This window comes from Poecile atricapillus, chromosome 11 (genome assembly GCF_030490865.1).
Source record: "Poecile atricapillus isolate bPoeAtr1 chromosome 11, bPoeAtr1.hap1, whole genome shotgun sequence".
Classification (NCBI taxonomy): Eukaryota; Metazoa; Chordata; class Aves; order Passeriformes; family Paridae; genus Poecile; species Poecile atricapillus.
The window spans coordinates 15,929,898-15,944,446 of NC_081259.1; the positions used below are offsets into that span (position 1 = coordinate 15,929,898).

Here is a 14,549-nt window from a genome sequence, read left to right on the forward strand (position 1 = left end):
GTTCTAAGAGTTATCACACTACTTTTTTTGTAGAGTTAATCTGTAGGTGAAGGCTGCTTCCAGACACAGTGCTTCAAAGATGAATGTTAGAATCTATTTCTGGATCGTGGTCAGACATATAAATACTGAGCTGTTAAAAGCTCTGTCAAGACGGAGGCATTTCTGGGTAGGTGCAGAAGGAGAATTTCACATGCCTGAAGTCTTAAGACCAGGCATGCTGCTGACACATTCAGGTGTTCCCAAAGTTAGCATAGCAGAGGGGAATTGCACCTTTGACTTTTGATACCTAAATTGTTATTAAAGCTTCAATTTTGACACTCAAATTCTCATTTAGATCTGACCTGAAGTAGTATTTCTGCTGGGAGCGTTCAGTGGGAGGGTTTTGTGCAAATTTCTTGTGTTTTGCACTTGATGTAGTGAATTGCGATTTCAAATAAGACACCTTCAAATAGAGGGAAGCTACATTAACCCACCTTCATTCTGAGAAGGTTTGAAGCTCTTGTTGGCCAAAAGGGGAGCTTAAAAGGTGTTTGGGGGTCATCTTGTTTCCCTGCTGCTGAGCAAAACACAAAGTACATGCTAAAACAGCTCTAATATACATATAGCCTAATTGTGTATCAGTGCGTTCCTTAAGGAATAAGGATAATAAATAAACCATAATTCAGAAAAACAGGGAAGATGCGACTGACAAAAAAATTAAGACAGATTTTTTCCATTAGAAGCTGAAGTTTTATTACAGGATAACAGTACATAAAGCACATCTAAAATCGATGTGTTCAATGCACTTAATAAAGGTAATGTAATATTAAAGGTACAGTTTCTAAGTACAATATAACAACATTCATATTAGAATGAAAATTGGAGTATTTAAAAGACAACATTAAATCTCTTATTTTTACAGTCATATTTACAAAATGAATCAAAATACTTTTTCGGGACCAAGTAAAATAACAAACTTGAATATAAGCAGGCTATCGTGAGTTGGAAAGGTCTATGGAAGGGAAAAGTGAAGTGACTGGGTAAAGATCATTAGCAAAGGTTTAGTACAATACCACTTTAGTATTCCTCTTGATGGCTTACATTTTATTGTGGCTAGAAAAGGAATTTATACATACTGTACACATAACAGACAGCACATATTTACATGTACAGTATAATTGCATTAAACTTGTGTGTATTTACAGAAATTTGAGCATATCACTCAACGAGGTTTTTAAGTCTGTGTGCTTCATCTTCAATTTGATGTATATTTATAATCAGCATTTATTCTGGCATTGGTACATTGAACATTTAGTAGAGGGAGGATAAATGTTAACCAAATGGTTTTGCATAAATATATCAAACTATTAAAACAACAGGGAGAATGTGTTCCTGGCATTACATATAGGTTGGTACGTACAAATTTAAGAGTGAGTCCTTTTCTCTTTGAAAATATCAAAAGGTGACTTAAATCAAGAAGGGAAAACAAAATTCTCATGGCTTATATTTAAATAAGATTGTAGCTTCAAGAGGTTTTTATAATTGTCCTGATAGTGTTTGCAGTTAAACATTCCACTTATGAAAATATACCCATGGTGCAGTAAAGTTTGTTTTTAGGTCAACAGTATGTTTGCTGTTTAAAAAAAATTATTTATATATATATATTCCTTGGATTGAGGGTATAAAAGCAGTGCATGGAAGCCAAGAACCATGGCTTTAAAATTCACTACCTTCTATTATCAAAAAGTGCAGTAAACAGAAACATTGTTATTAATAAATTGTTCAAAAATCTTTGCTAAAGATCTTATAAATTCAGTAATATTACAGAAAAATTCTAATAAATATTTAAAAGGTTAATTACCTCCTTAGTTAGATATTTGATATCCATCAGTTTTTAAGAATGAACATGAAAACAATATCTAGAATGAAAGGAACAGGGGATAGGAATATTTTGAAGGGTATATGACTACGTAAATTAAGGTATACATGAAAAAATAAAAACAAAACCCCCGTACCTGACAAAACGTTGCAAATTCCACTTCTTAATTAACTTTAGTTGCTACTGGCTGTCCTTGGATATGTATGCATGGTGTATAAAGCATATCCAGGGACTGAATTCAGCCATCCATCTATCATGGCAGATTTACAGAACATTCCTATTTACAGTCACTGGAGTTAAGTGTGTAGGCATGGCCCAGTAACATCTGCAGGCTGAGTGTGTACAGATCCTATTTAAAGTGAGGAGGGAGGAAGGCACCCAGCAGAATAACACTATAAATTTCTGATGCAACAACAAGATAGAATTCTCCCAACAAGCCAAATAACTACCTCCCTTTCAGACAAACAGCATATTGTAATTATTTTATACTGGCAGATTAGATGTTCTTCTTATTTTTGATACAATACAGGCAGACTGTTTTAGTAACCAAAAGGATAACAAGCTGGACAGAACAATTTTAATAACATTAATAATTAATAATGTTAATAATGTAGAAAAAAATTCTACATTTGATATCAAGTATCTGTACCGCTGAAGTAATTTTCTCCTTATTAAATATACTATAGAATAATTTATATAATGACACTATGCATTTAAAGAGAAAACCATGTCCCAAATCTTGTACTCTGATACAGGTACTTGTTGGGCATATGTTGGTGTATATATATATATACACAAATATATATATTTATATATAGTTATACTCAGTGAAATTAACAAGACCCAAAGGTGGTATTGTCTAGGAATAAAAGGGGTTTGTTTGTTTTTGTTCACAAAAGTAACTTATCTAGCACCACACATCAGAAAAACACAAAAATAGCACACTCTAGTTCTAAACAGCTATGTCTAAAATAGATTATATAGTAAAACAGATATTATACAGCATAATGTGGTATTTGATAAACAGATAAATATTTGCGCTGTGTAGGCTGTTTATAGTATAATTTTATCTATACAGAATGAAAGCAAAAAGTTAACTGTATAGAGGTGAGCAGAACAACATTAAATATTATGACTCCAAAGCAGAGACAAAGTTAGAATTGAAAGAATAGAGCAAGATAAAATGTTTACAGGCCATTACAAGTCCTTAAATTAGTATTAAAATAAGGAATCAGTTGCTCAAGTTTAAGAAAGCAGTAAACAAGAGATTGCATTTACATGCAGATGTCTAAAACTTGTATTTCTTTTAAATCTATGCACAAAAAGTCATTTGTTTTTATTGCTTGACATTCAGTTATGGCTAGAATATTTTTAACCTTTTTTTTTGTACTTTGGAAACAAGAATATTGTTAAAGGTGCCATAAAAATGGACAACATTGAAAACAGTTTGCAAATAAACCACCTAACACTGCAGTTCTTTATACATTTTAAAAAGCCTTGTCTGGGGTTTGTCATATGTTAAATATATTTAATCTGGGAAAATACATTGTAGCTTGAAGCCTCCCATTGGCCCAAACATCCAATACAAAAACACATCTCCAGAAAAGGAGCAGGCAGACAACACAGTTACATATAAAGAAGCAGCCAGTTAATGTCCTAATACTTCAAATAGTAACCACTGTTCGGTAACTTGTTTCTAAATCAATGTAGAAATGAGGAACATTTTGGATTTAAAAAGGTGTACAGTACGTATGCCTTTTTTGTGAAATAAAATTCACTGTATTGCTTATGAATTCTCTGCATTATATATAGATAGCATTACAGATTGCAAGTTCCTGTAAAGTTTGTGCATCTACATTAAGACTTCGTGGGGTAATTCAGGGTAGTGTTTCTCAAACTGAAAGTCACAACTGGTTGTTTGAATGCTGCTCAAGTGTTTTGATTATGATCAAAACACCCTGCCAGGCACACCCAGCTCGGTTCTTTGTGAAGTGCAGTTTCTCCAGCGCGGTACAGGGGCTTGTTCTGGCTACAGGAGCACGCTGGGCAGGGAACTTAGGAGCTGCAGCTCAGCCCCACGGCCTGGAGGAGCTGCAAGGGCCGGCTGGGAACTGCAGTTTGCATTTGCAGTGTCTGGAGAGTTCCCAACTACCAGCAGCAGCTTGGTTCCTTCAGTTAGGAAATGCTGCCAGAAATTCCAGCTGATTGACACGCCCTGCCCCAGGAAACGTAAGTCAATTCCAACACAGAGAGCCCTGTGCAGAAATCTGTCTCACAGAGATTGTGCTTTCAGAAACCTTGAGAAACACTAACATAGGATCACAAGTATACATAGGACACATGAACATTGGAAACATGCAGATGTTAACAAAGTGTGATGTCACACATTAAGTTGAACAACTTGATTGTGAAGTTCAGCTTGAAGAAGTAGTAAGATTATGAGGGAAGACATACAAGTGAATATTGTGGCAGAAGAAGTGAGCCTATGAGTATTGATCTGAAGCCTTTATCATGTTTTGTTTCTTATTTGGATAGCCTATTTATTGCTATAAAGTTATTGCTATATTCTACCAGTGATAAAGGCAAAAAAATAAACCCCAAACCAAACAGCTACACTATAGATGGAAAAGGTAGAATACAGCTTCTGTTTAGATGTTAAAATTCTATTTAGTACCTGAATAAAGTTCCAGAGATAGACTGTATATTATGTTACGTATTTTTCCCCTCAAGTCCGGTGACTTAGCATTATGTAGCAAGCCATTATCACAGTACTAGAGTTAAAGCACACACTGCAAGGATTTTAAAATAAATACTCATTTACATTTTAAAACTTATTTTTGTTGTTGTATTTGGTATCTGTATGTATTTGCCCTCATTTCCACCAAATGATTTACTGACAGGAATAGTTAAACAAAAAGAAAGTAAGAGGCTAAAATTCAAATATATTAATGGATGTAACTTTAAAAGTAATAAATATTAGTATTAATAATTTAAAAATAATTCTAATAGTTGTATTTTTCCAGCTAAGGAAAATAAAGATGTTCTGTGCAATCTGAATCCGCTAGCACAGGTAGAATTCCATACAATGAATACTCAAGAGAAAATTGCTTATTATTTTTGGATATTGTATATAGTAAGTGCTGTTTCTGGCATTTATATTAATAGGTTTGTCTACATTGAGAAGTTTAGGAATGTCTAGGGAAAAAAATACACGTAATTTGCACAGCTTACACTGTGTAACCTGTTTTGTTCATCAAGTACAGACTGGGGATTGTCTATGCCAATCCAAAAACAGATACTGTAATGCTTGGATCGTCCCACTACGCAGTTAAAACCTCTTATAGGCTGTCCATTCTAAGAGTGTTTAATTGATGTGCAAGTATGTAAAGAATAGGGTCCACTGTGAATCAGTAGCAGGAATTCTCTTCTGCTGAAGATGCCAGAACACCAACTGATCATACTTGCTAAGTGCTTGTCTGCCTCGGAAAGCCATTCCAAGCTAAACTTGACTGTAAGTACGGTTTCCCTATTTTTTAAACAATCTGAAGTAACCAACTGGAAGCCATATACCCGTGAAAAAACCCTCAAAAATACCAGAAAACTGGGGCTTTCTCCAAGCAGACAGATTTGATGGAGAAAGCAAATTCACTCTCTTTCCAAAGTAACCAAAGTGTTGAAGTCTTGCTCATTTTGTTTGGAGTTGTTTATTTGCTTTCCTACTTGCATTTTCAAAAGAATGTGAAGCCATAAAACAAAGCTAATTGGGACAGGCTTCCAGCATCCTACACTTTGGCACTGGGAGACTTCTAAACATTGCTGGGTTTTGGTGCCATTGTAAAAATCACTTGGAATTGCTGTATTTGATGTACTAGATATGAAAATTTCTTCAGCCTCAGTGTTTCTTTCCAGTCAGGTTTTGGCTTTACCATGAAACATCTGCAGCAACAACAGACAACATTCGAAGTGTTGTTCTTGTATTCCTGCAGGTCAGTGTTCCCTTCTATGTGACTTCATTGCTGAAACCTAACCATGACCTTTTCATTCTTACTGTATTTTCACAAACTGATTAATTTTCTTTGACAATAATTTAAATATTAAAAAGCTGCTTTCTATTGCAGAACACTGAATTTCAGCTGGAAAAGCTGTCCTATCATTATAAAAATGTCCAGAGGGTATTGAAATTAATTTCAATAATTTATTTAGTGACTCAGCATTTATTTTCTAAAATGCAATTGTAAAATCTTTGTGCTATTTGGAGTACTCCTGTTTTGAGCACAATACCAACCAAAAAGCAGCTCTACTGCAAGAGTGAACAAGAGAATGAGGCACACACAGCATTTAGTTAAAAAAAATAGCCAGTTCTCCTGTGCCTGGGGGCGGGGGGAAGGGAAGAAATACTAGCATATTTTTTAAAAAGTAATTTGTTCCACCAGCAGTACTGGCCACCCTGTTGAAGAGTTTTAGAAGATCCCTGAGCACATTAGTTTCTGACTTAGAACCCCAGCTCCAAAATGACAGGGCTTCTCTTGTTGATAACGAGATGGATTGTCATTCACAGTTAATTCAATCATAAGGTGCTTATCTATTTACCCTTTTTTTCACCAATCAGCACAAAGAACTGTCAGAAAATAACTTTTATTTTTCTTTTTTAAATAATAAAAGGGCACAAAATTTAAACAATGTTTTGTGACAGTGGTTTAGGATTATTATCTGGCTGCCCCTCAACAACAGACAAGTGATTCAATCGACATTCCTTAGCAAAAAAAAAAAAAAAAGAAAAAAAGGAAGGAAAAGAAAAAAGGCAAAAAAAAGAAAAATCCTGTACAAATATGTATTTTTCCCTGAGGGATCAAGGTTACACCCGCAAGTGCTCTATGTACATATTGCACTGTAGAGGAATGAAGAACATGTGCAAAAAAAGCAACAATGATTGAAGCTTACTAATCAAACCTTTTAATCATGACTGCTATGTCATCTTGCATTTTGGAATGTCGGAACACAGCTATTCCTTAAATCTAAAATGTAAAAATAAAAAACAAGAAAGAAAAAGAAAAACGCACCTCTACTATGGCACATTCAATGAAATAAAAAGTTTTCCAAAGACAAATAGACAAATTCCATCAAGAAAATAATACAAAGTTCGTTCGTTTGTGGTTTTTTTTTTTGTTTTTTAGAAAAATTACATTACTTTCTTTCATTGTTTCACATTACAAAATCTTTTTTTTTTTTTAATGTTTACACAAATCACATTTTATTGCAGGAATATTTCAAGTGCCATCAAACATTTATAGAAGGGTTAAAAAAATAGAAGTCTCTCTAAAGTGGTCCAGACAAGGCTTTGTATAGAATAAATCTTTTTACCACCTTCTATTTTTGACTTAAGTATTTTGAATACATTTTCTTTATTCCATTGACACTTAACAGCCTAGAAGCAGCCGCTCACACATCCCACGCATACACTCATGTGCGCACACAATGGACTCTCTCACACACACACACAGGTGCACATACACAAATATCTTGGTATTCATACTATAAACTAATAAAGAACAACCAAACTTAAAAACAGCCTCCCTTTTTACCTAATTCCATACATCAAAAAATGCTGGAGGTGATGACATATTAGGGTGGTTCAGATGACAGTATAGTCTAGTAGCTCTTCCTAGAAAGCCAGAAAACGTCTCCAGTTTATATAATTCCATATAACTCCCAAGGAAAATATCTTTGCAGACTCTAAGGACTAGGTCATCAAAACTTAAAACATTAAGTTCCGCTATCCTAGTGTTTTTATTTGTAGTGAACTGGGCAGATGATGAAAATACTCGTGAATATCCATTGACCTCCAGTATTTTTTAACTGATTGATCATCTGATACCAGGCCACAGTCTCAGGGGTTTTGCAGAGGGCATTTCCTCTGTTGTGCTGGGTTCTTAGATGGCCATCTCTGACCAGCCACTCTGGTGTTATTCTGAGTCCCCTTGCATAAAAACCTCCTTGGCAACAGATGTCTTATCAGTAGGTCTGCTGTGCTGTACCCCTTTTTTCCTCTCTCCTTGAAGACCAATCCAAAAATTATACTCTGTTGCCAAGTGCCTGGTAACTGTGACCAGGAAAGCAGAGTTACTTGGGCTATGTTCAGCCTGGTTTAACAGGGTCCCAGTACACGAGCTCCTACAAACAAAAACAACAGTATTTTCTGGCCTGGAAGATCATTCTCAGCTAAGGCCCTATTTGAAACCTTTTTATTGTTATGTATTTTATTAGAAAATGCTCCAAGACTTATATTGTCAATGATTTATGAATGTAAATATGCTAAACAGATTCCAAACAAAGCCACTGGCAGCTAGATGCCTGGTAAAGTACTAATATTCATCATGAAAAGGTAAGAACAGGATGTGGCTGAAAACTAATCCCCAAATACTTTACCTGGTAGCCTACATTGTCAGAAGTAGGAGGTGTATCTCACTGTCTAATAAATTACAGGTCTTTCTTCACTATTCATTAGTTGACACTGAGATTAAGTTTAGTTGATCTTTACAGGACTAGCACCTAAGGCTGGTCACATTCAGAAAACATCTGTTAGTTAAAAGGGGTGCTTCAAAAATAGGAACACACATTAGAATGCAAGTACCATATCGTGCCAGTTACTCCAATAAAGTAAACAATGATCCTAGGACAAGTGTTTCAGTGGGAGTGGAGAGAGCTTGTGCTGGGCTGTGAGCTGCCTCTTCAGGAGCAGGCAGGATGGAGCAGGAAAAAGACAGCTCTATGGACTTTTTCCAAAAGCCTTCTCCTGCCTCCATCCCAGTGCTCACAGCACTGCAGGTGCTCCCCTCCCACACTCCAGGTTGTGATGCTCTCCTCTAGCCCTCCTTTCAAAGCCTAGAGATGAGTGATAGCTGTAACCTTCCCTGATGTGCTAGACTGGAACAGTTCTAATATGTTTCATAGATAAATGTCTTAATTTGACCCCAAAGGAAACATGTTCAAATTATAGAATAAACCTGTATTTTGGTAATAAGAACCTGCTGATCTGATTCTCCTTTTAAAAATACTTAGGCTTTGGTGTGTTTCTAGTCACTTGTTACTTCTCAACAACTATAAGATATATAAGAGATTGTTTACCCTTGGAAGTTAGAGCAGTAGGGCACATTACGTCTCATTCCTTTTCATTTTTTGATGTTCCCAGCTTTTTCTCAGGTACTTCATCAAAACTGCATTTGTGATGGCCTACAGGGCATACAGTTATGCATCTTCATCTCATCCAAACCCAATTATACACCTCTGGCTCAAACAGCCACAGTTTAATTTGTGATGTCATGTATGTGAATCTGCTTCCTTCAGAACTACATTTACTGCCAGCTTTGCTCAGAGACAGAATTCTTCCTGAAGGGAATGGTAATGAATAACACTGCAAGATTCAGCTTATTGGTTGGTTATGCAATACAGCAATCAGAATTACAGAATGCAGGTTTCTCATATTAATGATTTCCAGGCTTGTACTGAGTACAAACTAATGCTTTCTAGCAACACTGTGCCTTTCCTTTCTTAGTCTGTCCCCATCTATCAACTTTAAAGTGCATCTTTTTAAACAAGGAGAGATCAGACTTCTCTGTTCAGCTCCTTGAAACTGAACTGCCGGATGCTGGAAGAACAGGGGTCAGTGTGTCTCATCTCACTGAAGTCAAAGACAAACCTAGGGATTGTGATAGGCTACAGCTTGGCATTTGAAGGCATTGTTTACAATATGGAGTACAAAAGTATGTAATGTATAAAAATTACTTTTTGGCAAGCATGTCATACACACATACTTTTACTGTAGATACAGACTTGAATAAATTCTTTCAAACCTGGATTTATGGTGGGCAGAAATACACAATTTAATAGCCTGATTTTCAAAGATGCTGTGTTACTCATTTGTAAATGATCTGTAATTAATTAGTTCAACTCTAACAGTGGAAACCCAGAACCTTTGAAAACGAGACTTTTGACTTTAAAACTTCCAGGTTTGAAAGATTTGAAAATAAAAGTACCTTTGAATTTAACTTCTGTAAAGATTATTTTAATGTAGAAAATTGTCATTATTTTCAACTCTTTTAGAAATCTCTAACCATTTCAGGATATGACCAGCCTCTCTTTAAAAGTAACATGGAAAACAGCAGCATAAATACCTCCCAATGTACCAGTACCTGCCAAACCTTTTTCAGTTAAACTTGAATTTCTGGTGCACATGCAACACAACAATGAACACGCTAGCATTTAATTTAAAGAAAAAGGTGCAAAATGAAAGTGCCTTATCAATTCAACAAGAAAAGCTATACCAGTAACTACATTTTATATTAATTAAAACAATATATAAACAATATCTCTTTTGCTATATATAGTCTTCATGCCCATTTACCCTGTAATATATTATAATGCTATTGTTGCTATTGCTATGGACCCTTTTCATGCCGTTCTGTCTACTGGCAAACAGTGGTAGGTGAGAAAAAATCGTCCTTCATGAAACAATGAGCAAGTTGTGCAAACTGATGCTGAAATCTCTGCAATGCACACCAGTCGCTGATTACTAGGTGGACTCTGTTCTGACCAACAAATTGATTGTTCTGTCAAAAGTCTGGGCAGTGAACTACAGGAGAAAACAACCTTCTGACATTAGAACCCTCAGTCTGTGTAAACAGAGGTCAAGGATTGAGAAGTTGAGACAGAAAAAGGGTCCATATTTGTAGGCATAATGGAAATCATATGCATGAGAAAAACAAGTTCAACTTTGTTTCATTGTTTCCCATCCTTCGCCTGACCCCGACCGCCAAGAGATGTGCAGTGTGTTGGCTCCCTAGGTCTGTTCAGGGCCATATAAAGTGTCTTGGTTTTCTTTCTTTTTTTTTTTTTCCTTTTTTTTCCTTTCTTTTGTTTTAATGTTTGTACTTCAGACATTCTAGAAGTGCTTAGGTGATACGTTTACCCATCAATTTGCATTGCTGGCTCAAACTCTGAAGTGAACAACTCCTTGTAAAGTGGAGGAAAATGAAGTCGCACAATGTCTGGGTATATTGCTTTAAATGCCATAAGCTTTTCTGTATGTCGTCCACACAGTGCTCTTAAAGTAGACACTTTGCATATTAACTGTAAAAAAATGAACACAAGTCATATGGTCATACATGGAACCAGGCCTCCCAATCTTGCTGTAAGGATAAAAGCTCTCCCAAACCAAATTATTTACTTAACAAGGACATTTCAGATGCACAGTCATGGGTATTTGCTAAAAGTATTTAAGTAATCGACTCAGAGCTATTTGTGAAGTAATCTTTTTTAAGTTCTTAGGAAAATGTAGCATTAGGTTTCCTCACTGGATTGATAAACGAGTATTTCAGGGCTGGATCTTCATCCATTAAATTATCCTCTTGGAAGAAGGCAATCCCAACTGCTTTTAAACCCATTGTGAATATTATGGAGGAAACTGGCAATGCAATAGATTAGACTTATTTACCTTAAGCCAAATAAGGTAAAAAATATGTACTTCAAAAATATCATGAGGTTACTCCCTGAAGTTAAAAAGTAAAGTGTTTGTACCAAAGCATATGGAAGACTTTCTTCCGACAAAGGTATCCCAAGAATACACTGAGACAAAATTACATGAGCTAGGATTTGAAATTAAGAAAATCTGCAGAGCCCAGGCTGGACCATCCTGCTTCTATTGTAACTAATTCTGTGGTATGAAGCAAAGCATAAGCTTTTTGGCTGTGCAGAGGTGTAAAAGGAACTACGTCTGCAAGATAAAAGTGAAGTGCCTATCTTTCACCAGTTCTTCAGATTTACTTCTTGTAACATCACATCAGTTTCCCATTTCTGAGAAGTTACATGAAGATACTTTAGTGTAACAGTAGGTAGTGCTTCTTTTTCCCAGGTATCAGTATTTGGAAGAACTGAGAAAAAGGATGTGTGGTGAACTTCTCATAGAAGTCTGAAAAACAAGTTTAGTCTGTGTGTTGCATGTTATAGCAACCTCATTGTCATGCAGGCAGAGATTCCACAAATACTAAGGCATGCCTGTTGCAGCACGGAAATAGCATTCTGTGTGTCAGGAGCGTCGTGTAGGAGAACTATGATGAAAACCTTCATCACTTTTCATGAAGTTTCACATAAAAATACTCCTTTTCAGACCATTATCAACCTTGTTCCCTAGTACATCATCGTTTCACTTCTTCTAGGTTTAAGTAAATAGATTCAGCTGAGCAGCTTGATTTTGAACAAAGAATTCTGGGTTTATAAATAAATTGTGTATGAGCTTTTACCCCATAATCAAGGCAGTGTTCAGGTGAAGCCACTCCTTCACAGTCCTGTGACATGGCACAGGATGACTCTTACCTTTGTTAGAATTCCATCTTCTCGGTGGTTCTTCTGTAGGACATGCTGAAGTGCTAGCTGGATCTTCTGTTGGAGTTTCTCAATTTTTACTTTCTCCTGAAGCCATGAGCGATCTGAATATAAATGGAGTTGAAACTTCTCGTAATGACACATGGATCACAGCGCACCAGGAAAATACTAAGTCTGTTACAGATTGATTTTTCCTGTTTGCTACCTTCCTTCCACTTGTTATATACTTTTGTATAGAAAATGGGTTTCAAAATAAATAGGTTTTGAAATACATTTATTACATGCACTTGAGGTTACTTTTATGAAGCCCTTATGTAGGAGAATGCAATGCATCTAAGTAAGATCTACTATTCATTTGCTAAAAAACTCTGTAAAATGTAGGGTGTTTACAAAGTGAAGCTGGCAACTTTTTACTGGAAAATGAATAGATCATATAATGAACAAATAGTTGGAGAGGATCTTCTCACTATGATCTTACAGAACTTAGAGAAAACCAATGGAACTTACAGAAAAATCAGATGCAAAGATTCTGCTATTAAAAAAAAGCAGCTAAACTTCCGTCAGAAAAGCAGTATTAGCTGGACACTCCTGTGTGACAGAACTGTAGGGTTGTGTGGCTTGCTAAGACACACTTCCTGTCTGGCCAACAGCATGAGAACATATTTATGATAGACTCAATAAACCCACCATTGCTAACAGAAGTTTTCATCACCACCCCTGAGTCCACTATGCTGCAGTCTGAACTCACAGTTTCCTTCCTCAGTATCAGGCCAGGCACAAACCCCAGTACCCAGGCTTTCTTCCCCAGTACCTTGTTACACCTGACCTAAGAAGCCTTTCCAGGACCTGGAGCACAGTGCACATTCACCTGTGATTATTAAGTTATTTTAGCCACAGGCAAAGGAGACCCAGGCTGACTTCTGGGGTGACTTGGATGGTCTGGCACCATAATTCCCAAGTGTCCCATCACACTAAAATGGTAATGCTGGAAGTTTTCTGTTGTGCCGCAGCTGCAAGCTCACACACATGGAAAGCTGATTATGTGAGTTCAGTAACTGCCTGTCTCACCAGGATTGGCTCACAAGTCTCACTCAAATGCATTTAAGCCTTTGCAAAGAAGCTGAGTCCTCAACAAGGTGAAAAAAACAAGTAAAATAAGGGTTTAGATTAGTTTTTACGATTTAAGAAATTGGTTCCTAAATTCACAGTTTTAATGTGTTTATTACAATAAGAAATTGTGTGAGGAGACACTCAAAAAGATATTTCCACAATGTCTGATAATTGTAACGTTATCATTAAAAAGGCTTCAAAATAAAAACAACCCCTACCAAGTAAATCTAGAGGAAACCAACATCTCTTTCTTACCTGCTGACATTAAAACAAATGCAGAGAACAAAGCTATCTCATCTTCTGTCAGGTGCATAGAACATAAACTTTTTCCAAATTCAAACACAAAGCTAATGAAGTCTTCACAACCTGCCAAAAAGAAGGAAAGCTCTTGTTACATTGTTTAAAACTACTTAAGCACTGCAGAGTTGATGATTTATTCTGATGGAGATGAGAAATAGATGGAAAACACTTCAGAGGTGGTCTTCTCCTTAAGGACTGTGAAGTGATGGCAGTGAGATCTCACTCATCCTTGAGGCTATATTACTCCACTTCTACAGGGTCCCACATCCTGGCAGGCAAGATTCTGAAGGTTTTGCACACTATCTTTTTTACATTGGGTTCTTGTGAGGTAAATATGGATAAATCTCAAGCCATTTATTTTCAAGTTCAAAATTGTTTTGTCTTTGCTCTTGTTCTAAACGGAACTTTGTCATGTCACTGTGGACTGAAGGCTCGAAATGTGGACTGAAGAAGTTCTGATTTTAACATTATTGAGCACACAGAGTGGGGGAAGAGAAAGGCACACAAGGGACATGCAGGAAGCAAAGGGAGAAGCCAAGGTCTGACTGAACATGGTTCATGCAGAAGAGGAACTCTGTCTCCTTCCATCCGTTCTCTTTCTCACACAGGTGTTATTCAGGTTACTGCTGCTGTCACACATGCAGGTACAGTCCTTCAAGTGAGCCCTGCTCACAACCTGAGAGATAAGGGTTTTCCTCAGCCTAAACATCTGGATACAGCTGGTAACAGATCCAACTTATATTTCCTTAGAACCCAGAATGGTTTGTACTCTGACCTTTTACCTTGAAGTGTTTTAGAAAGAATTTAGAGAATACTTCAGTAATTGTCCAGCATTCTCCACTGATGTATTTTTACTGCCTCCAAAGTGGCTTACAGCCCAAATCTATACTCAGTGAAAACATCC

General features: G+C 36.4%; 1 protein-coding gene across 3 annotated transcripts in view; it reads right to left on the reverse strand.

Moving 5' to 3' along the window:
- Positions 1-706: 706 nt before the first annotated feature.
- Positions 707-14,549, reverse strand: part of RORA (RAR related orphan receptor A) — a 353,012-nt gene continuing 339,169 nt past the window's right edge. For all 3 annotated transcript variants that reach the window (XM_058846474.1, XM_058846475.1, XM_058846476.1), the window contains 3 exons: positions 13,601-13,711; positions 12,227-12,339; positions 707-10,984 (listed from right to left, as the gene is read on the reverse strand). In XM_058846474.1, coding sequence (XP_058702457.1) covers positions 10,820-10,984; positions 12,227-12,339; positions 13,601-13,711 — 389 coding nt within the window. In that variant the 3' untranslated portion in view covers positions 707-10,819. The remainder of the gene's footprint in view (positions 10,985-12,226; positions 12,340-13,600; positions 13,712-14,549) is intronic.